The sequence below is a fragment of the Schistocerca nitens genome, chromosome 4 (genome assembly GCF_023898315.1).
Source record: "Schistocerca nitens isolate TAMUIC-IGC-003100 chromosome 4, iqSchNite1.1, whole genome shotgun sequence".
NCBI classification, from domain to species: Eukaryota; Metazoa; Arthropoda; class Insecta; order Orthoptera; family Acrididae; genus Schistocerca; species Schistocerca nitens.
In genome coordinates this window covers 958544754-958571288 of record NC_064617.1, presented here as the reverse complement: position 1 = coordinate 958571288, position 26535 = coordinate 958544754, and the positions used below count along the sequence as shown (strand labels likewise).

At 40.4% G+C, this 26535-nt stretch overlaps 1 protein-coding gene across 1 annotated transcript in view; it reads left to right on the top strand.

The window, feature by feature from the left end:
* The window catches only part of LOC126252866 (facilitated trehalose transporter Tret1-like), a 136531-nt gene that overhangs the window by 93146 nt on the left and 16850 nt on the right, over positions 1-26535 (top strand). Inside the window, exon 4 of the mRNA XM_049953821.1 lies at positions 22685-22993. Coding sequence (XP_049809778.1) covers positions 22685-22993 — 309 coding nt within the window. The remainder of the gene's footprint in view (positions 1-22684; positions 22994-26535) is intronic.

The following is a 26535-nucleotide window of genomic DNA, read 5'->3' as shown; positions in this document are numbered from 1 at the left end:
TCTGGCAGATTGTATTTTACCTCTAAGAAGCACGCAGCCACGTAAAGGAAAAGATAGGTCAGATCTTCCTTCTAACGTTTAGATATTTAGTAAAGTAGTTGCTATTTTCTGCGTGTAAGACCTCTTTATTTTCGAAGAATAAACAGTTGATTTCTCCGTTTCAGCTCGTGTAAATCTGGGAGGATAAACAAATGTGAAATAGTTTTCCTAAGGCCTTCTCAATACTCTAGATGCTAGCCTGTGTCATATTTCCATATACAACATTCGTAGGTGAACCTCCATCTAGGTCGTAAGCTGGTTCAAGGGTTCAGGAGGAAATAAAGCTTTATCCTCGTAGTGCAGGCCTACCTTACGGTATACGACTACGCAGCCTGGTTCGAGACGCCTGCTTGGTAGTGTTTGCACCCCAAATAATGTTTCTGGCCACTGCACACTCACATTCTAAGACATTTCTCGAATTTCTTTAAGACAGGTTTCAACGTCAACATTAACAAACACTATGTCACTATAGTTGTCTTGTCAAAGGATATCGAATGCAGTTATAAAATATAAACTGTTCCATTAAAAAAAAAAAACGTTCGTACTTCAGTATCTCAGTTGATTCCAGCGCTAAAAACATTAAAATATAAGTACCTCTGGACGCTCTAACTTTTGCCGACAAACGCGTTTCAATGCGTGTAACGGTTCACGAAATGAAAGGGGTGTGACTCACCGTATATTACGCTGCCTTAAAATTTTTAGCAATTTGTCCACGTTGCAACAAAGCTGTAACAAACTGCCCACAAACTGCTCTTCATGTAACAGTGTTATTTTAACAGTTGTCCTCCATATAACAAATTGACCTATATTATAACAAAACTATAACAAATTGTCTTCAGTGAAACTGTAACAAATTGTCTTCAGTGAAACCGTAACAAATTGCCCCAGTGTAAAAAACTGATCCATGTTACTGCAAGACTGTAACAAAACCGCCACGATGTTATAGTAAGAATGCAACAAATTACACTCCATGTAGCAAACTGATGCCCGTTACAGCAAAATTATAATAAACTGCCTCCCACATTGCAGTTATTATGCACAAATTACCCTTCACGTTACAGTGAAATTGCAACCAGTTGTACTCCATTTTGCAGTGACACTGGCAAATTGTCCCTATACAACATAATGTTACAGCAAAATCTTACAAATTTCGCTCCATGTTACATGAAATTGTAAAAAATTCGTGATTCAGTATCAACTGACATATCAAATAAGGAATTCCACACTGCCACTTGCTGGTTCAGTTGGTAAATAGTTCCGAATACTATTATATAAAATAGTTCCACATCCACCTCATCATCATCATAATCAGTAAAAGTCGTCTCTCTGATTAATACATCTCTGTAAATTTCCTCCATCTCTCTGTAATTCTTTTACTTTTGATTGTGTGAAACAGAACACATCATATGGGACATACAATATTCTAGAACGGTAGATGCAGCAGTTTCAGAGCTGATAGCAATAAAACAGTAACTCAGACAATGAAATACAAGAAAGGGTGGTAATTTTTGCACATTAAAGATGCATCAAAACCTTCACTGAAAAACACACGCACTAGATTTAATTAGGCTTTCAGTTCAGCAGTATTTGTAGTAAGACTGATTATAGACACAGATTACTTAAAAAAGAAGTAACTAATTTATTCCTCACATTTCAATTCAATAGTGAAATATGGAACTACTTTTCGGGAAACTAAACTTAAAGGATAATATTTATAGATTACAGAAGCATTCTACAAGAACCATGTTATTTTGAAGTTAGTTCTGAATCATCCTGCATAGACATCTTCAAGAAAATACAGTGGTTTGACAACTGTTTCCGAATACTTATGTTAATGTGTAACGCTACCGCCAATATTTTTTCTCAAAAATTAGTACAAAGCATGAATATGATACTGTGATGAAAAACAATATGTTAAACACTACAAGAGGTTAGCAAGAGTACAGGAAGGACTCACATGCATGGATACACCTTGGGAGGCAATATCAAATGATTCAAATGGCTCTGAGCACTATGGGACTTAACATCTGAGGTCATCAGTCCCCTAGAACTTAGAACTACTTAAACCTAACTAACCTAAGGACATCACACACATCCATGCCCGAGGCAGGATTCGAACCTGCGACCGTAGCGGTCCCGCGGTTCCAGACTGTAGCGCCTAGAACCTCCGGCCGGCGGAGGCAATATCCTGCTGAAAGATACTAAATGTCATTTTGTGAGTCCACGTTCTGTAGGTGTGGCGAAATTAATTGCATAGAGAATAATTTGAGTAATTAAAGCATAGAAATGTTTTCAAGCTGGAAATAAAAGACAAAACTGAACTGACCATGGAGTGCTTGATTTTTTTATTTTCATTTTATGTGTGGTACAAGGGCAGGCAAGGAATATTAAATATGAACTATCTAGTAATGTAACGTAAGCATAAAGGTCGGCTATTTCGTTCAGAATTTTATAATTATCGCCAAGATGCCCTTTTGCTTCAAAAGAAAGCCATTGTCGGAATTCGAACAAAGCCCCACATGTTGATACAGCGGAGAGGTCGTTTCAGCCCTTAGGGAATGTCAGTGTTCGGCAATCTAACAGGGCTCAGCAGCTTTCTTAAAGATGCGAAAATCAGCTCAGTTAGGTTGTCTATAAAAAGTAGTGCTTCTACATATAGCGATCACATAGGGATGATAGTCTCATCTATACTATTGCCGTAGTAGTCTTTGACCTTATGCTGCTGTGTACCATCAGTAGACAGAAAGTCTCTCGTCCCTATTTTCATATTTGATTTCTATTCTAACATATGAAACATCATTTCTTGTGTGTAGCTATCCTTATAAAGAGTATTCTGTTTGTGGATCTCTTAAGCAATGAGTCTTTACAGTAACAACACTGTTGCCCATAATTACAATGATTTCTAATTTATTAAATGTGCAATCCATGCTGTACATGTAGTACAGTTCTATGAAATAAGTCTGTATTCAACTCTTATCTGAGCAGAGTTATGATGTCCCCTCCCGCCCTTAATTTTACAGTGCTTGGCCACCATCACTGCGATCAAGCATAAGGCCAAGGTGAATTCACTCTGCAGTAGAAAAAGAAGAATCAAAAAGAAATTATAGGATCTGTTGGATGACGTTCAGTTTAGCTTTAGGAAAGGTAGAGACACCAGAGAGACAATTCTGTCGTTGTACTTTATAATGGAGAGAAGACATAAGCAAACGAAACACGTGTTCACCGGATATGCAAACCTGGAAGAAGCTTTCGACACTATAAATACCTGAAAGATGTTCGAATTCATCATGAAAAGGGGTGTAAAATGTAGGAAAAGACGGGTAACGGGCAATATGTGCAAGAACCGAGGAGATCAACAAAAATGGAAGACCAAGAACGAAATACTTAGAATAAAAAAGCCTGTAAGAGGTATGCAGCCTTGAATAATTTCTGTTCAGTCTGTTTATCGAAGAAGGAATGGCAAATAAAAAAGAAACGTTCAGAGGTGGAATTAAGATTAAGGTGAAAATATATCAATCATAAGATTCGTTGATGACATTTGCATCAGCGGTAAAAGTGAAAAACAAGGCCTTGTTGATTGGAATGAACAATCTAATGGGTGTGTGTGTGTGGTTTGAGGTTTTCGGGCGCTAAACAGCGTGGACAATCTAATGGGTATAGAATGTGGATTGAGGGTAAATTGAAGAAGGGGAAGAGAGGCAGAAATGAGATTAGCGATAAACTTAACGTCAAAATCGATGACGACGAAGTAGACAAAGTTAGTGAATTCTGCTACCAGCAGGTTCGAATCGTGCCTCGGGCATGGATGTGTGTGATGTCCTTAGCTTGGTTAGGTTTAAGTAGTTCTAAGTCTAGGGGACTGATGACCTCAGATGTTAAGTCCCATAGTGCTTAGAGCCATTTGAACCGTAACAATGCAGAGTGCACCAGGATGCAGTTTGTTACCCTACTCTATATAGTGGCTAAAAATCATTTAGTGCTATTTAGGCTTCCTCTTGGAGTGTCACGGTATTTGATTGAAGGCTGTGCACGTTTTATTTTGAGTCTGAGCGCTAATACTAACAGAGTTATGTGGCTCACATTGCACACTTTTGTTACAGCTTGTGTGTTTGAGAAAATTTTGTGGCAAACTTGAGGTTAGCTTTTTACGTTTTTCTTTTATGAGCCTCTTGGGTGACATCACACCATATGCTACTTGATATTTGCATGTATAACGAAAAGGCTGTAAATAAAGGTACGAATATATTCTGTCCAGTAAATTGACAGTATGTACCTGGTTTACGCATTTCCTTCTTGGAAATAATTTGTTCTGTGAAATTTCAGTTTTATGGGTGAAGGCAGTGTTTAGGATTTTAAGTTATTGTTTTAGTACATACATTTTTTTTCTTTTGAGGATTTCGAGAAATTTGACCCACAATTCAGTTACGGATTATGAACTTTTGTAATATAAGTTGGTACAATGATTTAATTCTAGTGTTATTTGAATTATGGGACTGGGTATTTCACTCACGAAAGATTTTGTACTACTGTTTTTGGAAATTACTAAATGACAACCAGTGAAGGTTTTTATGATTACTGTGTTAATTTTAGTAACTTCTTTGGTGTTTCAATTAATATTGGGAAACTTTTACAAAAGCTCGAAATTTAGCGCGAATTTCCATGCGAGATGCTGATACAGTTTCCACAACGAAACTTTTGTCTCGAAACCGCGCAGAAAATACAAACAGATTCTAGTCATATGTAAAGTATGCTAGCGGCAAGACACAGTCAGTGCCTTCTCTGCGCGATAGCAATGGAAATAGATGACAGTGCCGCTAAAGCAGAGTTACTAAACACAGCCTTCCGAAATTCCTTCACCAAAGAAGACGAAATAAATATTCCAGAATTCGAATCAAGAACAGCTGCCAGCATGAATAGTTTAGAATTAGATATCATCGGAGTAATGAAACAACTTAAATCACTTAATAAAAGCAAGTATTACCATCTAGATCCCTCTCAGAGTATGTTGATGCAATAGCTTCATACTTAACAATCATATACCACCGATCGCTCGACGAAAAATGCGTACCCAAAGACTGGAAAGTTGCACAGGTCATACCAATATGGAAGACAGACAGTAGGAGCAATCCGCTAAATTACAGGCCCATATCATTAAAGTCGACATGCAGGAGGATATTGGAACATATATTCTGCTCGAACATTATGAACTTCTTCGAAGAGAACTGACTGTTGACACATTACTTGACGCGGCTTTAGAAAACATCGCTCTTGTGCAACACAAGTAGCTGTTTGCTCACATGAAGTGTTGAGTGCTATTGACGTGGGATTTCAAATCGATTCCATCTTTCTAGATTTCCGGAAGGCTTTTGACACAATAATTGTCATCACAATACATGTAATCAAACTGCGTGCTTACGGAGTATCGTTTCAGTTATGCAACAGTCCTCGTGATTTTCGTAGCAATTGACGGAAAGCCATCGAGTAAAACAGAAGTGATTTCTGGCATTCCCCAAGGTAGTGTTATAAGCCCTCTGCTTTTCCTTATCTTTATAAACGAGTTAGGAGACAACCTGAGCAGAAATCCGTTCGCCGTGCAACTCGACAGCTCAACATGCACCCGATGTACGGCTGGCGTGTGTTGCGTCCACATTATAACATGAAACTATACAAAATTCAGCTACTGCAAGATCTTCGTGAAATTGACAAACAGCAACGTGTGGAGTTCTGTAATTTCGTTCTTGACAAGATGGAGGATCACAGTTTTCTTCCTCACTTAGTGTTTAGTGACGAACCAACATTCCATTTAAATGGAAAGGTGAACCGTCATAATATGAGAATATGCCAGGCACTTAAATGTGATTTGCAGAGTATCCATGTAGAACAACCACATGAAGTTCTACAAGATGATAGGAACTCTCCAGAATTTAATGAGTTTCCTGCAGTTTCACAGTAAAAGGTGTATGGTTTATTTTTCTTAGCTGAGAACACTGTTGTACGAAGCACATACCTCGATGTTCTTGAGAACTTTATTTTCCCACAACTGGAGGCTGATTCGAATGACTTCATTTGACAACAGGATGGGGCACCACTACACTGGCATCTGGAAGTGCGGGAATTTTTAAATCAAAGGATTATTGAACGATGGGTCGGTCACACTGGACCAAATCATTCAGTCTTACATTACTGGTCTCCAAGGTCACCGTACTTGACTGTATGTGATTATTTCTTGTGGGGGTTTATAAAAGACTCTGTTTATGTGTCTCCATTATCAAGAAGCATTAATTAACTGACACATTGCATGATAGTAGCTGTGGAAGCTGTAACTCAAGACATGCTTACAGCAGTGTGGGAACAATTTGAATACCGCGTTGACATATGCTGTACATCACAAGGGGGGCATATTGAACACCTAGAAAAGGTATAAAAAGCTTTCTGAGTTACCCAGTCATAAAAAAAAAATTAATTGTATATGTTTATTACACTACTGGCCATTAAAATTTCTACAGCACAAAGATGACGTGCTACAGACGCGAAATTTAACCGACAGGAAGAAGATGCCCCGATATGCAAATGAGTAGCTTTTCAGAGCATTCACACAAGGTGGCCCCGGTGGCGACATCTACAACGTGCTGACATGAGGAAAGTTTCCAACCGATTTCTCATACATAAACAGCAGTTGACCGGCGTTGCCTAGTGAAACGTTGTTGTGATGCCTCCTGTAAGAAGAAGAAATGCGTACCATCACGTTTCCGACTTTGATAAAGGTCGGATTGTAGCCTATCGCGATTACTGTTTATCGCATCGCGACACTGCTGCTCGCAATGGTCCAGATCTAATGACTGTTAGCAGAATATGGAATCGGTGGGTCAGGAAGGTAATACGGAACCCTGTGCTGGATCCCAACGGCCTCGTATCACTAGCAGTCGAGATGACGGACATCTTATCCGCATGGGTGTAACGGATCGTGGAGCCACATCTCGATCCCTGAGTCAACTGATGGGGACGTTTGCAAGACAGCAACCATCTGCACCAACAGTTCGACGACGTTTGCAGCAGCATGGACTATCAGCTGGGAGACCATGGCTGCGGTTACCCTTGACGCTGCATCACAGACAGGAGCGCCTGCGATGGTGTACTCAACGACGAATCTGGGTGCACGAATGGCAAAACGTCATTTTTTCGGATGAATCCAGGCTTACAGCATCAGGATGGTCACATCCGTGTTCGGCGACATCGCGGTGAACGCACATTGGAAGCGTGTATTGGTCATCGCCATACTGGCGTATCACCCGGCGTGATGGTATGGGGTGCCATTGGTTACACGTCTTGGTCACCTCTTGTTCGCATTGACGGCACTTTGAACAGTGGACGTCATATTTCAGATGTGTTACGACCCGTGGCTCTACGCTTCATTCGATCCCTGCTTGACCCTACATTTCAGCAAGATAATGCACGACCGCATGTTGCATGTCCTATACAGGCCTTTCTGGACACAGAAAATGTTCGCCTGCTGCCCTGGCCAGCACATTCTCCAGATCTCTCACGAATTGAAAACGTGCGGTCAATGGTGGCCGAGCAACTGGCTCGTCACAATATGCCAGTCACTACTCTTGATGAACTGTGGTATCATGTTGAAGCTGCATGGGCAGCCGTACCTGTACACGCCATCCAAGCTCTGTTTGACTAAATGCCCAGGCGTATCAAGGCCGTTCTTACTGCCAGAGGTGGTTGTTATGGGTACTGATTTCTCAGGATCTATGCACCCAAATTGCGTGAAAATGTAATCACATGTCAGTTCTAGTATAATATATTTGTCCAATGAATACCCGTTTATCATCTGCATTTCTTCTTGATGTACCAATTTTAATGGCCAGTAGTGTAGTTTCAGAACTAAAGACGTGCCAAATTGGATGAGTCTTTTTCATATACCCTGTATTTTGTTGACGTGGCCTACATAGGGAGAAATGATCATCTTAATAAAATAAGATAAACCAGAGCTCACACGGAAGGATATAGGTGTTCATTTTTTCCTCACCCTGTTCGTGAAGGTGGTTCGATGAACCCTCGGCCAGCGCTTAAGTTTGATTTTCAGAGAAGCCATGTAGATGTAGACGTAATCAGTGGAAGAGACGTTAAAAATTGTCTATGAATGCTAAAATATATTAGCATCCCGACAGTCATTGGCCACCACCACTCCACTGCCTATGTTGTTGCAAATCCAATGTAACACCTCCATAAACTTACAGAAGGACTTACAGAATCGATGCTGTATTACATTCCAAAGGTGACGACAGACTGTGAAGCACATAGTCATTATGTTTTCTACATCTACATCTACATCCATAATCCGCAAGCCACCTGACGGTGTGTGGCTGAGGGTACCTTGAGTACCTCTATCGGTTCTCCCGTCTATCCCAGTCTCGTATTGTTCGTGGAAAGAAGGATTGTCGTTATGCCTCTGTGTGGGCTCTAATCTCTCTGATTTTATCCTCATGGTCTCTTCGCGAGATATACGTAGGAGGGAGCAATATACTGCTTGACTCCTCGGTGAAGGTATGTTCTCGAAACTTCAACAAAAGCCCGTACCGAGCTACTGAGCGTCTCTTGCATGGGGGCTTAATTAAAATAAATGCAAATAATTTTAATTTTTAGTATTTGAATGTCCGTTTACAAAGTCTCGTAAACGGTTGGCCCTGACTAGTATTATTACGCAATCTGACTGCATAGAACAACAACAAAGAATGAAATGGAAATTTTCATTAACACAATTAATTAATTAAGTCCCCAGCAACTATAAAACCTACGAAACCAAAGCACAAGTGTAACTGTTCTGTGTGTGGAAGTATGACTCAACGTACGCATCTGGCACGGTTCTTCTTCAACAACACAAGAAATTTTAAATATCATTTATACTGAATTAATTAAAGAAAATAGAAATACCATAATTACTCAAGAAAACCAGAATTACACTCTAATACAAGAACACAAGCCAGATGCTTTGTTGACTGAACCTGTAATGACGCATTATTCAGGACATTGAAATAATGAGAAAGAAAAGAAAAGTAGTTTGTTACCTTAATTTATATTGATGAAAAGCACTCTAGACATTACAATCTCTCCACACCGACTCGCTACTATCACATCTCAACAAGAACTTTTCAGTGTCACATCTCAGCAAGCACTGCCTACTAGCTCATCTCAACAAACACTCCTCACTACGACATCTCAGCACTGACTACCACGAGTTCTCCCAAAGCACAGCCCACCACGAGTTCTCAATAATCACTGCCAGTGGAGGCGGCGGAACAATACTCTCTAGCGCGATCTCTGGCGCTGTGGCTCAGTGTAGCCACCTTTCATATGCATTTCCTCCACAGGCTAGAATTTGATGGTATTTTTGCCAGCATTGGTGGTGAAAATACCACCAAATTCGTCAAAAAAAAATACAGACAAAAATAAAAGATAATATTAATGCGTAAATATCATATAACTAGATAAAATTTTGGCTTTGCACTGACCTTTCAATAACCTAATATATAAAATACAGTAAGCAATACAAATTCCTTCATACATGTGACTTTACATAACAGTTTACACAAGTATTATGTGGTTAAACAGTTCAATCAATAGCGTCAGCAATGACGAATATGTACAAGTAAGAGTCTCATAACTTTTCACAAACAGTAATACACAAAAAAATCAGTTTATACAAATATTCACTTAAACGCTTTCCATAGCTCAAGAATAAGCAGTTGACAGTTCCAGCAGTAGCACCCAGCAATGGTCAACAGGTGCAAAAACCAACAAGTGACATCTTTTCAGTAGAAGCAGTCCACCAGTGGCACCCAGCAATGTTAAATAGGTGCAGACACCAACAAGTAACACCATTTCGGTAGAAGCAGTCCATCAGTGGCACCCAGCAACGTTGAGCAGGTGCAGACATCAACAAGTAACACCGTTTCAGTATAAGCAGTTCCATCAGTGGCACCAGCAATGTTGAACAGGTGCAGATATCAACAGGTGACATCTTTTCAGTAGAAGCAGTCCATCAGTGGCACCCAGTAATGTTGAATAGGTGCAGACACCAACAAGTAACACCATTTCAGTATAAGCAGTTCCATTAGTGGCACCAGCAATGTTGAACAGGTGCAGACCGCAGTCCATAATATTCACTTTCACTAATCACACTGTTCATCAGCAGAAATTAAACATGACTAAATGTCACACATCATATTGAAAAGTGCAGCACCATCACTAATCAGACAGTTCAGGCATGAACAATAGTTTGCATACACATACAATGCTTTTACACTAAACATACAAATATAACAAACACACAAATGATATCAGATAATTGTCCTATTGACTATTACAATACACAAATACCAGTAAACCTATAATATTTATGGGTGTCAGTGCAAGCCACAACAAACAAGTAAAATAATATTTAGGAGATAGGTTGGGATCACTTCTCTGGGATTATAAAAGGAAAACACACAAAACACACTCACTCATCATTCATCCACATTAGTGCTACTGTGTAATTGAATAGTGTTAACTGTGTAAATGCAATTCTGTCAAAATTTTATGTTCATCATGTGTATCAAGTAGTAGTGGCAGCAATGTATAACAGTCAATAATAGTTAGTCAACGTCATAGTCATCATGTCAAGACCAATGTTTGCCAAGCCAGATCAAAATGTACAGTTGCTGAACAACTGTCAGTGAGCCAAGATATGCAAATACTTCCTCTCTTCAAAAAAAGTATATACTGCTTAGTGATTTAACAAAGTGTGTGTGTAGACAATCTTCCTTCTACTTGAGTGTTCTAGTCTGCCATCTTTATCCTCCTTGTTCCATAGGGATCAACAAAAAAAAAATATGCTCCTCACTTACTTCACCTCTTATCCACCAAAACTCCAATAATCATCAGCATCACATAATCTCAATACTTCAATAATACCTCTTCAATACGTCGATCATCAATATCATTTACCTTACCTCTTGTCCACGAAAACTCCAATAATCATCAACTTCACATAATCTCAATACCTCAATCATACCTCTTCAATACGTCGATATATATAACCTCATTGCCAATATCATTTCACTTCCATAACAACTCTTTCCTCTGGTCAGTCTCCTCGAACAAGTGCAGACAAAATTCTAATGCAAACCTCAATTCATCATCTCATACAATCCGAAGACACAATGTCAACACACAACCTCTCGTGTAATCCATCTGATCCAAATCTGCTACTCATTATAAATTATAAGATACATTTTGTTTACCTTGTCCATCATTAAATAAAAGAAATGCGTACATGACCTCTAGCAGACTTAGTTCGAATAACTCTCAGTAATTAATTACGATTACGGAGTGTGAATGATCATAATATTTCACAGTGTGTACACCACTTCAAGAATCATGGCAGAAGCAAACATGTGGAGTATTTCTTGTGTCAAGTGTCACTTCCTATTTCAATTACTCACGAAAAATGCAGTGTAATAACTGTCGATGGTCTAAACCTAGTGTTGGTATGTCACGTCGTTAGCTTCCTTCCTATTAGCATAAATTTATACAGCGTCCTAAAAACCTCCAGCTCATGTGACTTCTATGCCGTTTCTTGTACCAATGTCGTTCGTAGAATTATAGCAGTTCATTTTCTTATCTTAAAAATATAAGGCACTGAGCGTAAGCAAAACATGCAATAGCGCGTAAATATACCAGTAGAGAACAGAATGTCAACAAGTGGATGCAGCACAATCCCTACAACGAGGCTCTGCCAAGCGAACAATCTATAATTAATACCATAGTGTGACCTAAACTCTATGTTTGTACACAGTATATCAGCATTTCTATATACCAACTTATAGTTATGACAACAAAACAGAAGTGTGTAAATATGCAATCCATACGCACAGCAGCAAACATATATCTTACGTAATAAACAAGTCATTAGCATCATTCAGCATAAGCAAATAAATGTTCATATGTAATCTTAATAAGTAAACATGAAGGCGCAAGCAGATAAATCACAAAGTGTAACCTACATACCTAACTACAGTCAGCACAATTAATCAGGTGACGATTATAATTTAAATAAAGAAGCACAGCAGGCACATAATAGAAAAATATGACAGTGAAAAAGCAGTGCAGCCAAGCGATGCATAATATATACAAATAACAAGCCTGTTCATTAATCAATCATCGTCAAAATCAGTAAATGTACACAAGCACGTCGCTTCACAAGTAAATTCATAGAACATGAAATTTAGCACAAAGTATGAGTCACGTCAGCTTTACTGTATGATTAAATGATGATGGCGTCCTCTTGGGTAAAATATTCCGGAGGTAAAATAGTCCCCCATTCGGATCTCCGGGCGGGGACTACTCAAGAGGACGTCGTTATCAGGTGGAAGAAAACTGGCATTCTACGGATCGGAGCGTGGAATGTCAGATCCCTTAATCGGGCAGGTAGGTTAGAAAATTTAAAAAGGGAAATGGATAGGTTAAAGTTAGATATAGTGGGAATTAGCGAAGTTCGGTGGCAGGAGGAACAAGACTTTTGGTCAGGTGGTTACAGGGTTATAAATACAAAATCAAATAGGGGTAATGCAGGAGTAGGTTTAATAATGAATAAAAAAATAGGAGTCCGGGTTAGCTACTACAAACAGCATAGTGAACGCATTATTGTGGCCAAGATAGACACGAAGCCCACGCCCACTACAGTAGTACAAGTTTATATGCCAACTAGCTCTGCAGATGATGAAGAAATTGATGAAATGTATGACGAGATAAAAGAAATTATTCAGGTAGTGAAGGGAGACGAAAATTTAATAGTCATGGGTGACTGGAATTCGTCAGTAGGAAAAGGGAGAGAAGGAAACATAGTAGGTGAATATGGATTGGGGGGAAGAAATGAAAGAGGAAGCCGCCTTGTAGAATTTTGCACAGAGCATAACTTAATCATAGCTAACACTTGGTTCAAGAATCATAAAAGAAGGTTGTATACCTGGAAGAATCCTGGAGATACTAATAGGTATCAGATAGATTATATAATGGTAAGACAGAGATTTAGGAACCAGGTTTTAAATTGTAAGACATTTCCAGGGGCAGATGTGGATTCTGACCACAATCTATTGGTTATGAACTGCAGATTGAAACTGAAGAAACTGCAAAAAGGTGGGAATTTAAGGAGATGGGACCTGGATAAACTGAAAGAACCAGAGGTTGTACAGAGTTTCGTGGAGAGCATAAGGGAACAATTGACAGGAATGGGGGAAAGAAATACAGTAGAAGAAGAATGGGTAGCTCTGAGGGATGAAGTAGTGAAGGCAGCAGAGGATCAAGTAGGTAAAAAGACGAGGGCTAATAGAAATCCTTGGGTAACAGAAGAAATATTGAATTTAATTGATGAAAGGAGAAAATATAAAAATGCAGTAAATGAAGCAGGCAAAAGGGAATACAAACGTCTCAAAAATGAGATCGACAGAAGGTGCAAAATGGCTAAGCAGGGATGGCTAGAGGACAAATGTAAGGATGTAGAGGCTTGTCTCACTAGGGGTAAGATAGATACTGCCTACAGGAAAATTAAAGAGACCTTTGGAGAGAAGAGAACCACTTGTATGAATATCAAGAGCTCAGATGGCAACCCAGTTCTAAGCAAAGAAGGGAAGGCAGAAAGGTGGAAGGAGTATATAGAGGTTTTATACAAGGGCGATGTACTTGAGGACAATATTATGGAAATGGAAGAGGATGTAGATGAAGATGAAATGGGAGATAAGATACTGCGTGAAGAGTTTGACAGAGCACTGAAAGACCTGGGTCGAAACAAGGCCCCGGGAGTAGACAACATTCCATTAGAACTACTGATGGCCTTCGGAGAGCCAGTCATGACAAAACTCTACCATCTGGTGAGCAAGATGTATGAGAAAGGCGAAATACCCACAGACTTCAAGAAGAATATAATAATTCCAATACCAAAGAAAGCAGGTGTTGACAGGTGTGAAAATTACCGAACTATCAGTTTAATAAGTCACAGCTGCAAAATACTAACGCGAATTCTTTACAGACGAATGGAAAAACTAGTAGAAGCCGACCTCGGGGAAGATCAGTTTGGATTCCGTAGAAATGTTGGAACACGTAAGGCAATACTAACCTTACGACTTATCTTAGAAGAAAGATTAAGGAAGGGCAAACCTACGTTTCTAGCATTTGTAGACTTAGAGAAAGCTTTTGACAACGTTAACTGGAATACTCTCTTTCAAATTCTGAAGGTGGCAGGGGTAAAATACAGGGAGCGAAAGGCTATTTACAATTTGTACAGAAACCAGATGGCAGTTATAAGAGTCGAGGGGCAGGAAAGGGAAGCAGTGGTTGGGAAAGGAGTGAGACAGGGTTGTAGCCTCTCCCCGATGTTATTCAATCTGTATATTGAGCAGGCAGTAAAGGAAACAAAAGAAAAATTCGGAGTAGGTATTAAAATTCATGGAGAAGAAGTAAAAACTTTGAGGTTCGCCGATGACATTGTAATTCTGTCAGAGACAGCAAAGGACTTGGAAGAGCAGTTGAACGGAATGGACAGTGTCTTGAAAGGAGGATATAAGATGAACATCAACAAAAGTAAAACGAGGATAATGGAATGTAGTCAAATTAAATCGGGTGATGCTGAGGGGATTAGATTAGGAAATGAGACACTTAAAGTAGTAAAGGAGTTTTGCTATTTAGGGAGTAAAATAACTGATGACGGTCGAAGTAGAGAGGATATAAAATGTAGACTGGCAATGGCAAGGAAAGCGTTTCTGAAGAAGAGAAATTTGTTAACATCGAGTATAGATTTAAGTGTCAGGAAGTCGTTTCTGAAAGTATTTGTATGGAGTGTAGCCATGTATGGAAGTGAAACATGGACGATAACCAGTTTGGACAAGAAGAGAATAGAAGCTTTCGAAATGTGGTGCTACAGAAGAATGCTGAAGATAAGGTGGGTAGATCACGTAACTAATGAGGAGGTATTGAATAGGATTGGGGAGAAGAGAAGTTTGTGGCACAACTTGACTAGAAGAAGGGATCGGTTGGTAGGACATGTTTTGAGGCATCAAGGGATCACAAATTTAGCATTGGAGGGCAGCGTGGAGGGTAAAAATCGTAGAGGGAGACCAAGAGATCAATACACTAAGCAGATTCAGAAGGATGTAGGTTGCAGTAGGTACTGGGAGATGAAGAAGCTTGCACAGGATAGAGTAGCATGGAGAGCTGCATCAAACCAGTCTCAGGACTGAAGACCGGAACAACAACAACATGAGTCACGTAATCGCAAGCAGCAAATTACGTCTAAAGTACGTACCTAAGTGGAAATATGTTACCTGAAAAATAAACTCAATTAATAGTTACCTTTTTTAGTTTATTCCTTTTTTCTTCGAAATTACATTCTTCCTGAAATTTTCTCCATAGTAAGTCCTCTTAACGTCGGACACACACAGAATTTACCTGAAGGTCTTAAATACTTTATACAACCGTATCCTGAAAAATACTGAACGTTAATAACATAATTCATCAAGTCACTATAGCTTTATACTGAATTTAATCCGAGAAATTAGACTGGGTATTTGTTTACGTCTGTCAGTGCATTCGCACTGAGCGCTCGATCAGCTGTAGACGCGTGACGTAGGAAGTAATTGTTTGCGGTCAACGACTGCCTTGTGCGGCGCGCAGACTGACTGTTGCTTTGAGTATGTGCCGCCGCCAAAACACAGCGCGGTATCCTTGTATTCTCTGTGTGTTTACGTATAACTGTTGATGTCTCAAAAGTATGTCATTCTACAAAAACTTTAACGTTAGATATATGATGTATTCCTTTAGAACGCCGAGATTTAAGAGTTTCTACTTCAACAGTGTTATCATGTATAATTTTGCGAATTCTATATGGACCGTTATAAAGCAGAAAAAATTTGCGACATAAGCCTTTTCCTTTATGAGACAAACGGTGAGACTTAATTAATACCTTCTGACCAACTGACAAAGTTTTTAAACGACCAGGACGTTTAGCTGATTTCTCTCTTCTTGCAGCCGCAGACGCAATATTTCGTAGAGCCAGGTTGACAACTTCAGAATGCCGCAGTTTCCGTGAAGGCGGAAAAGGAACGATTTCAGAAATGCGATTTGTTGGTACTTTATTTTTTAATATCAATAGAGGCGGTAAAGAAGTTGAGTCATTAGGAAGTTCATTCAGAATGTTTTGAAAAATATGAAGATACTGATCCCAAGTTCTGTGATCCTGATGACAATAAAGACGGCACAATTTATTCATTTCCTTCATCCATCTCTCTGAAGCATTAGATTGAGGGTGAAAAAGTGAAATAAAAATTGGTTTAATCTTACGACGCCGTAGAGTATGAAGCCAAATTTTAGATCGAAACTGTGATCCATTATCTGATATAACCTTATCAACATGACCAACTTCTTTAAGAAAATGTTTGATGAAAGCGTTAGATACTGAACGAGCTGTTGCCTTGCGTAAAGGTGTAAAACACACATATTTTGATGTCAATTCCACTGCTACAAAAATGTACGCAAAACCATTAGTAGAACGAACCACTGGACCGAACAAATCGACTGCAGCCATCTCCTTTAATTTCACTGGAATGATAGGAAACAACGGTGCTCTGTGCGAAACAGTTGGCGGCTTAGCCTTTTGACATAATCTGCATTTGGCAAGAACAGATCGAATACGTTTTTCCATATTACTGAAGTAGCAATTTTCTCGTAATTTATGAAAGCATTTTCTGGGACCAAAGTGCGCATAACTGAAATGTGTAAACGAGGTATGGCCAAATCATCCAATCTAACAAAGCGTCTAAGAAAATTACAGACGCCAAGGAAACTACGAACATCACGTTTTGTGGAAGGAACAGCATAATTACGAATAGCGTCTAGTTTCTCTGGATCAGGAAGAATACCTTCTGTAGAAATAATGTGACTGAGAAATTTCACCTGAGAACGACCAAATTCAGATTTTTCCAAGTTCACTGTCATACCAACTCGTGCAAAAATCCGTAACAATGAATCCAAAATTTTGTTATGCTCACTCCAAGAATGTTTAGCAATAAGAATATCGTCAACATATGAAGTAATATTGTCACGAAGATAAACAGGTAAAATTTCATTTAAGCTACGAATGAATGCTGCAGAAAATATAGTAAGTCCAAATGGTAATTTCCAAAGTCACTTTTGGGTAAAACAGCCAAATCCGGTTAATCTTTACCTACTGTCTAGATAGATGGATAGTAGAAGAGTTGTTTTTTATAGATGCAAAGAATAGTGAAAGAGTAGGCAGCGGTGCAGAAAACTAAAAGGGAAATAGCACCACTACAGCTCGGGGCCCTGTGAACGCTACGGCACATATTCACTTAGTATAGTGAATCCCCTGAGGACATTAATAGCTGCACATAAATTTCAGTTTGTGACTTAGTGGCAAATTTGGCGGAAGTGCGCACGTAAATCGATCCAACCATGAACATGGATGTATGTCATTCTTAGAATTGCGAAATATCTTAATCTTCCGAACAGTCAAGAAGTGTTTACAGTCAAAGCTTCCGCCTCGCGGCGACAAAGACCTACCGCGTCTGTTCCAGTCCCAATGTTGATTATTGTCAAGTTCGCGCACCTGGCGCTCTCTTGTTGCATCCCGTAAATGAAACAAATTATTTTCTTCAAACCCCTCTGCTATCTGTGATTCCAAATTTCTTTTGCTGTCTTTTCCTACAATTTCCCCTTCAATTTGTTTGACTTGCTTTCGTAATGCCTCAACTTCCCTTTTAACACGTTCATTAAATTTTCCCTGATTTTCAACATGCTTATTTATGTTCTGGTACTCTTCGGTTTCTGCAAATGGTAATGGAGCTGTATCATCCGAATCTCTGTCCCCATGTAAACTAAGACTTGTCAATTTATCTCAAATCTCCTCAACTCTTTCCGATAAGTCACCTATTTTTTCTTTCTGTTTATTTACGTCTTCCGTAAGTGTCGCGACTCGGGTTTCAGTATTAACACATTTGGTAGTTAACTGTTCATATTGTTGTGTTAGGTTATTTATTCTGTCATTTGGTACGGATTCCTCGATTCTCTCAAATATTTCTTCCTTATCATGTGCACGTTGTAAATTTAACTCTGAAAATTTCTGTACTATCACGCGATCTCTTTCTTCCTGTTCTCTATCCTGTTCCCTTTGTCTAATCTCTACTGCAATTAATCTATTATTGTGAGAATTCAAAATCGGTTGTACTTCTTCTCTAATTTCTTTCTTTAATTCATCCTTCATATTTTTGAAACATGTCCCTATTCGTGAGTGTAACCGTGTTTCCATTGTTTCCATCTCTGTTTCTAGCCGTGTTGCCACTGTTTTCAATTCAGATCCTAACTGTGATCCCAATGAGTCTAACCGTGTTTCCATTGTTTCCCTATTTGTTTTTAATTCAGATCTAAACTGTGTTTCCATTGTCCCCATCTGTGTTTTAAATTCAGATCGCAAAGTCCCCATCTGTGATCCCAGTGATTCCATTGTTCCCATCTGTGTTTTAAATTCAGATCCTAACCGTGTTTCCATTGTTCCCATCCGTGTTTCCATTGCTCCCATTTGTGATCCCAGATTTAATATTACACCCATCAACTGCTCCATAATAGCCGGTTCGAAATTCTTTTCGCCCCTAACATTTCCCGCGAAACCAACTTCTTTCGTCATAGCTGTAAAGCTATCTGTGTTCGATACTATTCCAGAATCTTCTGTCGTTAATCTCGAATTCTGAAAATTTTCTGATTGAGAAAAAATTTGAAATGGTTCCGGACTGTCTTCCCGACTTATTAAATTGTTTTCAACTCCATTATTCATCATACTGTTGTCCTGTGTTGGCGAGTTCGCCATGTCGACAATTTCGTCATTCTCACTATTCATCATTTTCGCCTTTTTCATTGATCGCGTAATCATTTACAAAACATACAAAACTCGTCACTATATGAAAATTACAGAGAATATAACACGTTATCACCAACAATACCATTCACACGAAATGTTTCTTTCAAACACGATTAATCGAACAATTGAAATAATTGCACCAAATTGTCAAACGCGTATACAAGACAACAAAATTAAATTCTGAAAAAAAAAACATTAGAAGAATGCCAATTACCAAATCTACACATACAATATAGACTACAATTACTAGACTACAAATTACTACAACAATACTACTGTCTACTATTTTTACAATCAGAAGAATTCCAAGGGACGATCCTGGCAGGGTCGCCACGTGCATGGGGGCCTAATTAAAATAAATGCAAATAATTTTAATTTTTAGTATTTGAATGTCCGTTTACAAAGTCTCGTAAACGGTTGGCCCTGACTAGTATTATTACGCAATCTGACTGCATAGACAACAACAAAGAATGAAATGGAAATTTTCATTAACACAATTAATTAATTAAGTCCCCAGCAACTATAAAACCTACAAAACCAAAGCACAAGTGTAACTGTTCTGTGTGTGGAAGTATGACTCAACGTACGCATCTGGCACGGTTCTTCTTCAACAACACAAGAAATTTTAAATATCATTTATACTGAATTAATTAAAGAAAATAGAAATACCATAATTACTCAAGAAAACCAGAATTACACTCTAATACAAGAACACAAGCCAGATGCTTTGTTGACTGAACCTGTAATGACGCATTATTCAGGACATTGAAATAATGAGAAAGAAAAGAAAAGTAGTTTGTTACTTTAATTTATATTGATGAAAAGTACTCTAGACATTACAATCTCTCCACACCGACTCGCTACTATCTCATCTCAACAAGAACTTTTCAGTATCACATCTCAGCAAGCACTGCCTACTAGCTCATCTCAACAAACACTCCTCACTACGACATCTCAGCACTGACTACCACGAGTTCTCCCAAAGCACAGCCCACTACGAGTTCTCAATAATCACTGCCAGTGGAGGCGGCGGAACAATACTCTCTAGCGCGATCTCTGGCGCTGTGGCTCAGTGTAGCCACCTTTCACTCTCCTGCAGAGTCTTCCACTGGAGTTTATCTATCATCTCCGTAACGCTTTCGCGATTACTAAATGATTCTGTAACGAAGCGCGCTGCTCTCTGTTGGATCTTCTCTATCTCTTCTATCAACCCTATCTGGTACGGACCCCACACTGGTGAGCAGTATTCAAGCAGTGGGCGAACAAGCTTACTGTAACCTACTTCCTTTGTTTTCGGATTGCATTTCCTTAGGATTCTTCCAATGAATCTCAGTCTGCGGTCTGCTTTACCGACGATCAACTTTATATGATCATTCCATTTTAAACCACTCCTAATGCGTACTCCCAGATAATTTATGGAATTAACTGCTTCCAGTTGCCGACCTGCTATATTGTAGCAAAACGATATGGGATCTTTCTTTCTATGTATTCGCAGCACATTACACTTGTCTACATTGAGATTCAACTGCCATTCCCTGCACCATGCGTCAATTCGCTGCAGATCCTCCTGCATTTCAGTACAATTTTCCATCGTTACAACCTCTCGATATACCACAGCATCATCCACAAAAAGCCTCAGTGAACTTCCGATGTCATCCACAAGGTCATTTATGTATATTCTGAATAGCAACGGTCCTACGACACTCCCCTGTGGCACACCTGACATCACTCTTCCTTCGGAAGACTTCTCTCCATTGAGAATGACATGCTGCGGTCTGTTATCTAGGAACTCTTCAATCCAATCACACAATTGGTCTGATAGTCCATATGCTCTTACTTTGTTCATTAAACGACTGTTGGGATCTGCATCGAACGCCTTGCGGAAGTCAAGAAACACGGCATCTACCTGTGAACCCGTGTCTATGGCCCTCTGAGTCTCGTGGACGAATAGCGCGAGCTAGGTTTCACACGGCCGTCTTTTTCGAAACCCATGCTGATTCCTACAGAGTAGATTTCTAGTCTCCAGAAAAGTCATTATACTCGAACATAATACGTGTTCCAAAATTCTACAACTGATCGACGTTAGAGATATAGGTCTATAGTTCTGCACATCTATTCGACGTCCCTTCTTGAAAACGGGGATGACGTGTGCCCTTTTCCAACCCTTTGGAACGCTACGCTCCTCTAGAGACCTACGGTACACCGCTGCAAGAAGGGGGGCAAGTTCCTTCGCGTACTCTGTGTAAAATCGAACTGGTATCCCATCAGGTCCAGCGGCCTTTCCTCTTTTGAGCGATTTTAATTGTTTCTCTATCCCTCTGTCGTCTATTTCTATATCTACCATTTTGTCATCTGTGCGACAATCTAGAGAAGGAACTACAGTGCAGTCTTCCTCTGTGAAACAGCTTTGTAAAAAGACATTTAGTATTTCGGCCTTTAGTCTGTCATCCTCTGTTTCAGTACCATTTTTGTCACAGAGTGTCTGGACATTTTGTTTTGATCCACCTACCGCTTTGACATAAGACCAAAATTTCTTAGGATTTTCTACCAAGTCAGTACATAGAACTTTACTTTCGAATTCATTGAACGCCTCTCGCATAGCCCTCCTCACACTACATTTCGCGTTGCGTAATTTTTGTTTGTCTGCAAGGCTTTGGCTATGTTTATGTTTGCTGTAAAGTTCCCTTTGCTTCCGCAGCAGTTTTCTAACTCGATTGTCGTACCACGGTGGCTCTTTTCCATGTCTTACGACCTTGTTTGCCAATACTCAAGTAATGCATATTGTACGATGGTTTTGAACTGATCCTCAACCCTGTCTGTACTTGAGACAAAACTTTTGTGTTGAGCGGTCAACTGCTCTGAAATCTGCTTTTTGTCACTTTTGCTAAACAGAAAAATCTTCCTACCTTTTTTAACGTTTCTATTTACGGCTGAAATCATCGATGCAGTAACCGCTTTATGATCGCTGATTCCCTGTTCTGCGTTAACTGTTTCAAATAGTTCGGGTCTGTTTGTCATCAGAGGGTCTAATATGTTATCGCCACGAGTCGGTTCTCTGTTTAACTGCTGAAGGTAGTTTTCAGATAAAGCACTTAAAAAAATTTCATTGGATTCTTTGTCCCTGCCACCCGTTATGAACGTTTGAGTCTCCGAGTCTATATCCGGCAAATTATAAAATCTCCACCAAGAACTATAACATGGTGGGGAAATCTACTCGAAATATTTTCCGAATTATCCTTCAGGTGCTGAGCCACAACAGCTGCTGAGCCAGCGGGCCTATAGAGACATCCAATTACCATGTGTGAGCCTGCTTTAACCGTGACCTTCACCCAAATTATTTCACATTTCGGGTCTCCGTCAATTTCCTTCGATACTATTGCACTTCTTATCGCTATAAACACGCCTCCTCCTTCACTGTCCAGCCTGTCTCTGCGGTGTACATTCAAATCTGAGTTTAGATTTCATTGCTGTTTACACATGGTTTCAGCCAACTTTCTGTCCCTAATACTATGTGGGCATTGTGACCGTTTATTAATGAGAGGAGTTCTGGGACCTTTCTATAGGTCTTAGGTGTATGTTTCTTTGTGTATTATTAACAGTGATGGCTTATCGTTGTCGTTCTGTTTGCCCTCAGGGCTATTGCTTTTAAAGAGACGAAATGCGGCTCCTTTGCAGAAAGCCGTGGAGGAGTCCAGGCTGAACGAGCCCTCGGTGCTGGACCTGTTCCGGTCGCGCCGCTGCCGCCGCGCGCTGGCCATCTCTCTGGGCGTGGTGTGCGCCGAGCAGATCCAGGGCATCAACGCGGTGCTCTTCTACAGCCAGAGCATCTTCATCGCGGCAGGTGGCTCCGTCAGCGACATCGTCGCGCCGATGATCATCAACGGCACCATGCTCGTGGAGTCGTGCTTCGCTCCCTTCCTGGTGGACCGGGTGGGTCGCAGGCGGCTGCTGCTCTTCTCTTCTACCGGCATGTGTCTGGCACTGGTGAGTGGCCGTTATGCCTCTATCAGCCCATTGTCTCGTTTTAGCCAGACTTACCAATAGTCGTTCGGCCGATTCCCCATTGATGCTCTGGAAGCCATATGAGGCAGGATTAACCCAATGCGTAAGTACACTACTGGCCATTAAAATTGCTACACCAAGAAGAAATGGAGATGATAAACGGGTATTCATTGGACAAATATATTATACTAGAAATGACATGTGATTACATTTTCACGCAATTTGGATGCAGAGATCGTGAGACATCAGTGCCCAGAACAACCACCTCTGAGCGTAAAAACGGCGTTGATACGCCTGGGCATTGAGTCAAACAGAGCCTGGATGGCGTGTACAGGTACAGCTGAACATTCTAACAATACCACCACTTGCAAAGTAGGTTAGAAATCAGGTTAATAATGTTGCTCACGCAGCATATGTTCGCTTTATCGGGCAAACAACAAAGTTATTGACTGTGGATGGTATCGTCAGAATGGAAATAATGAAGTCACTGTAAAACAGTCATTAATTTTGGCACTTACCTTGAATGGATTCCCACGTAGATTTCGTCGAAGTTGTTATGGCTCATCTTGTTGATTCTAGGGTGATTCCACTTTGACTGCTAGAAGGTCCAGATCCATATTTTAGCAATATTTGAAGACCTAACAAATGCATTTTTCAGGAAATTCTTAATGATCAAACAATCCCAGATCAGAACAATGGTATGGTAGAAATAATTTTTGACTTGGCGTTCACGATCCACATTTTTATTAAACTTCTTGTCAGTTCACATATACTTCTTCTTAATTGTCACATCATTCAAGAAAACAGTTTTCTATCAATCTTCATATATTTAATTTCCACTTTAACCAAACACAAGACTTGACTTCTTTTACAAAGCGAAATAACAACTTAACTTCTCCAAAGTGAAACAAAGACTGCTCTGTGCGCATTCGCGCCAAAACGGTTACAAGTAGGTCAAAGATTATGATAGTCTCACAGAAATGAATACACACAAGAACCATATCACTGTAATATATCGATACATCGGAGTACCTATACATTAATAAAACCAAATGTGAATATTGTCACAAAAATAGCTCTGTTACTTCGCAGAAAAGTAATACTATATTACTGGTATCGAGACCTGGGGTTGGAGTGCCGTAATGGTCACGTAAATAAAGAACCATTGCACCATGCAGCTTCAACAACATACCACAGTTCAACAAGAGTAGTGACTGGCGCATTGTGACGAGTCAGTTGCTCGGCCACCATTGACCAGACGTTTTCAATTGGTGTGAGATCTGGAGAATGTGCTAGCCAGAGCAGCAGTTGAACATTTTCTGTATCCAGAAATGCCCGTACAGGACCTGCAACATGTGGTCGTGCATTATCCTGCTGATATGTAGGATTTCGCAGGGATCGAATGAAGGGTAGAGCCACGGGCCGTAACACATCTGAAACGTAACGTCCACCGTTCAAAGTGCCGTCAATTCGAACAAGAGGTGACCGAGACGTGTAACCAGTGGCACCCCATACCATCACGACGGGTGATACGCCAGTATGGCGATGACGAATACACGCTTCCAATGTGCGTTCACCGCGATGTCGCCAAACACGGATGCGACCATCACGATGCTGTAAACAGAACCTGGATTCATCCGAAAAAATGACGTTTTGTCATTCGTGCACCCAGGTTCGTCGTTGCGTACATCAACGACGACGCTCCAGTCTGTGATGCAGCGTCAAGGGTAACCGCAGCCATGGTCTCCGAGCTGATAGTCCATGCTGCTGCAAACGTCGTCGAACTGTTCGTGCAGATGGTTTTTGTCTTGCAAACGTCCCCATCTGTTGACTCAGGGATCGAGACGTGGCTGCACGATCCGTTACAGCCATGCGGATAAGGTGCCTGTCATCTCCACTGCTAGTGATACGAGGCCGTTGCGGTCCAGCATTGCGTTCCGTATTACCCTCCTGAACCCACCGATTCCATATTCTGCTAACAGTCATTGGATCTCGACCAACGCTAGCAGCAATGTCGCCATACGATAAACCGCGATCGTGATAGGCTACAATCCGACCTTTATCAAAGTCGGAAACGTGATGGTACGCATTTCTCCTCCTTACACGAGGCATCACTCCAACGTTTCACCAGGCAACGCCGGTCAGCTGCTGTTTGTGTATGAGAAATCGGTGCCGGCAGATGTGGCCGTGCGGTTCTAGGCGCGTCAGTCTGGAACCGCTACGGTCGCAGGTTCGAATCCTGCCTCGGGCATGGATGTGTGTGATGCCCTTAGCTTAGTTAGGTTTAAGTAGTTCTGAGTTCTAGGGGACTGATGACCTCAGAAGTTAAGTCCCATAATGCTCAGAGCCATTTGAACTTTTTTTTTTTTTTTTTTTTTTTTTTTTTTTTTTTTGGAGAGAAATCGGTTGGAAACGTTCCTCATGTCAGCACGGTGTAGGTTTCGCCACCGGCGCCAACCTTGTGTGAATGCTCTGAAAAGCTAATAATTTGCATATCACAGCATCGTCTAGCTGTCGGTTAAATTTCGCGTATGTAGCACGTCATCTTCGTGGTGTAGCAATTTTAATGGCCAGTGGTGTAGTTTTCGAGCACATTCCTCTTCCTCAGCGGATACTTATCCCAGCGCTGACGGGCGCAACCGTCTCACCTGCCTACGCACTCATTAAAGTTTTTGTTGTTGATTTTAGCTTACGGACGAAAGCTAAAGTGGGTTAACAGCGAATAGGATAGATTAAACTAGACAATGAAATTTTATTTTCACGGAATTACAGGTCGTTTTCTGTGTGAAATACTCTGTATGCCCTTGTTGGTCTTCTCGTCGTAGTCCTTGGCAAAAATTCTGGAAAACACCTGGCTATAAGTCTAGTCGCTTTTGGCGTTCGATGTTTGTGTCCAACTGAGGACACCATTTGCAGAGAGGATACGGCCAATTGTTGCCCGAGACTTATTATGAATTCCAAACTGCTTTTTATGCCGCCATGTTTTCTGTATAGAATGTTATTCACTGAAGCATGCAATGTCGAATAAATACGGAAAATCTTTTGAAAATATTTTTAAGTCTATTTCCGGCAATTTGGTGGCTTTTCAAATGGAAATCACTCTTATCCACGACTCCTATAGTTTCGTAATGCAGGACAGTACTTGCACGTTTGCACGAATCCATTCTTTCGGTTTACTTCTTGAAAAGTTTCGTCAAGGAATGTACTGGCAGCCACGACGTCTCTCTTGTGCTCCAGTTTCATCACTATCTGCTTGGTCCCGTAGCCCGTTACGTATATACCCTTCTTTACGTGTTCATTTGCATGAGATCAGTAACAGAAATAGTTTTACAGCGAACTGACTTTATATCGCCGGCGGGGGTGGCCGGCCGGTTCTAGGCGCTACAGTCTGGAACCGCGTGACCGCTACGGTCGCAGGTTCGAATCCTGCCTCGTGCATGGATGTGTGTGATGTCCTTGGGTTAGTTAGGTTTAAGTAGTTCTAAGTTATAGGGGACTGATGACCCCAGAAGTTAAGTCCCATA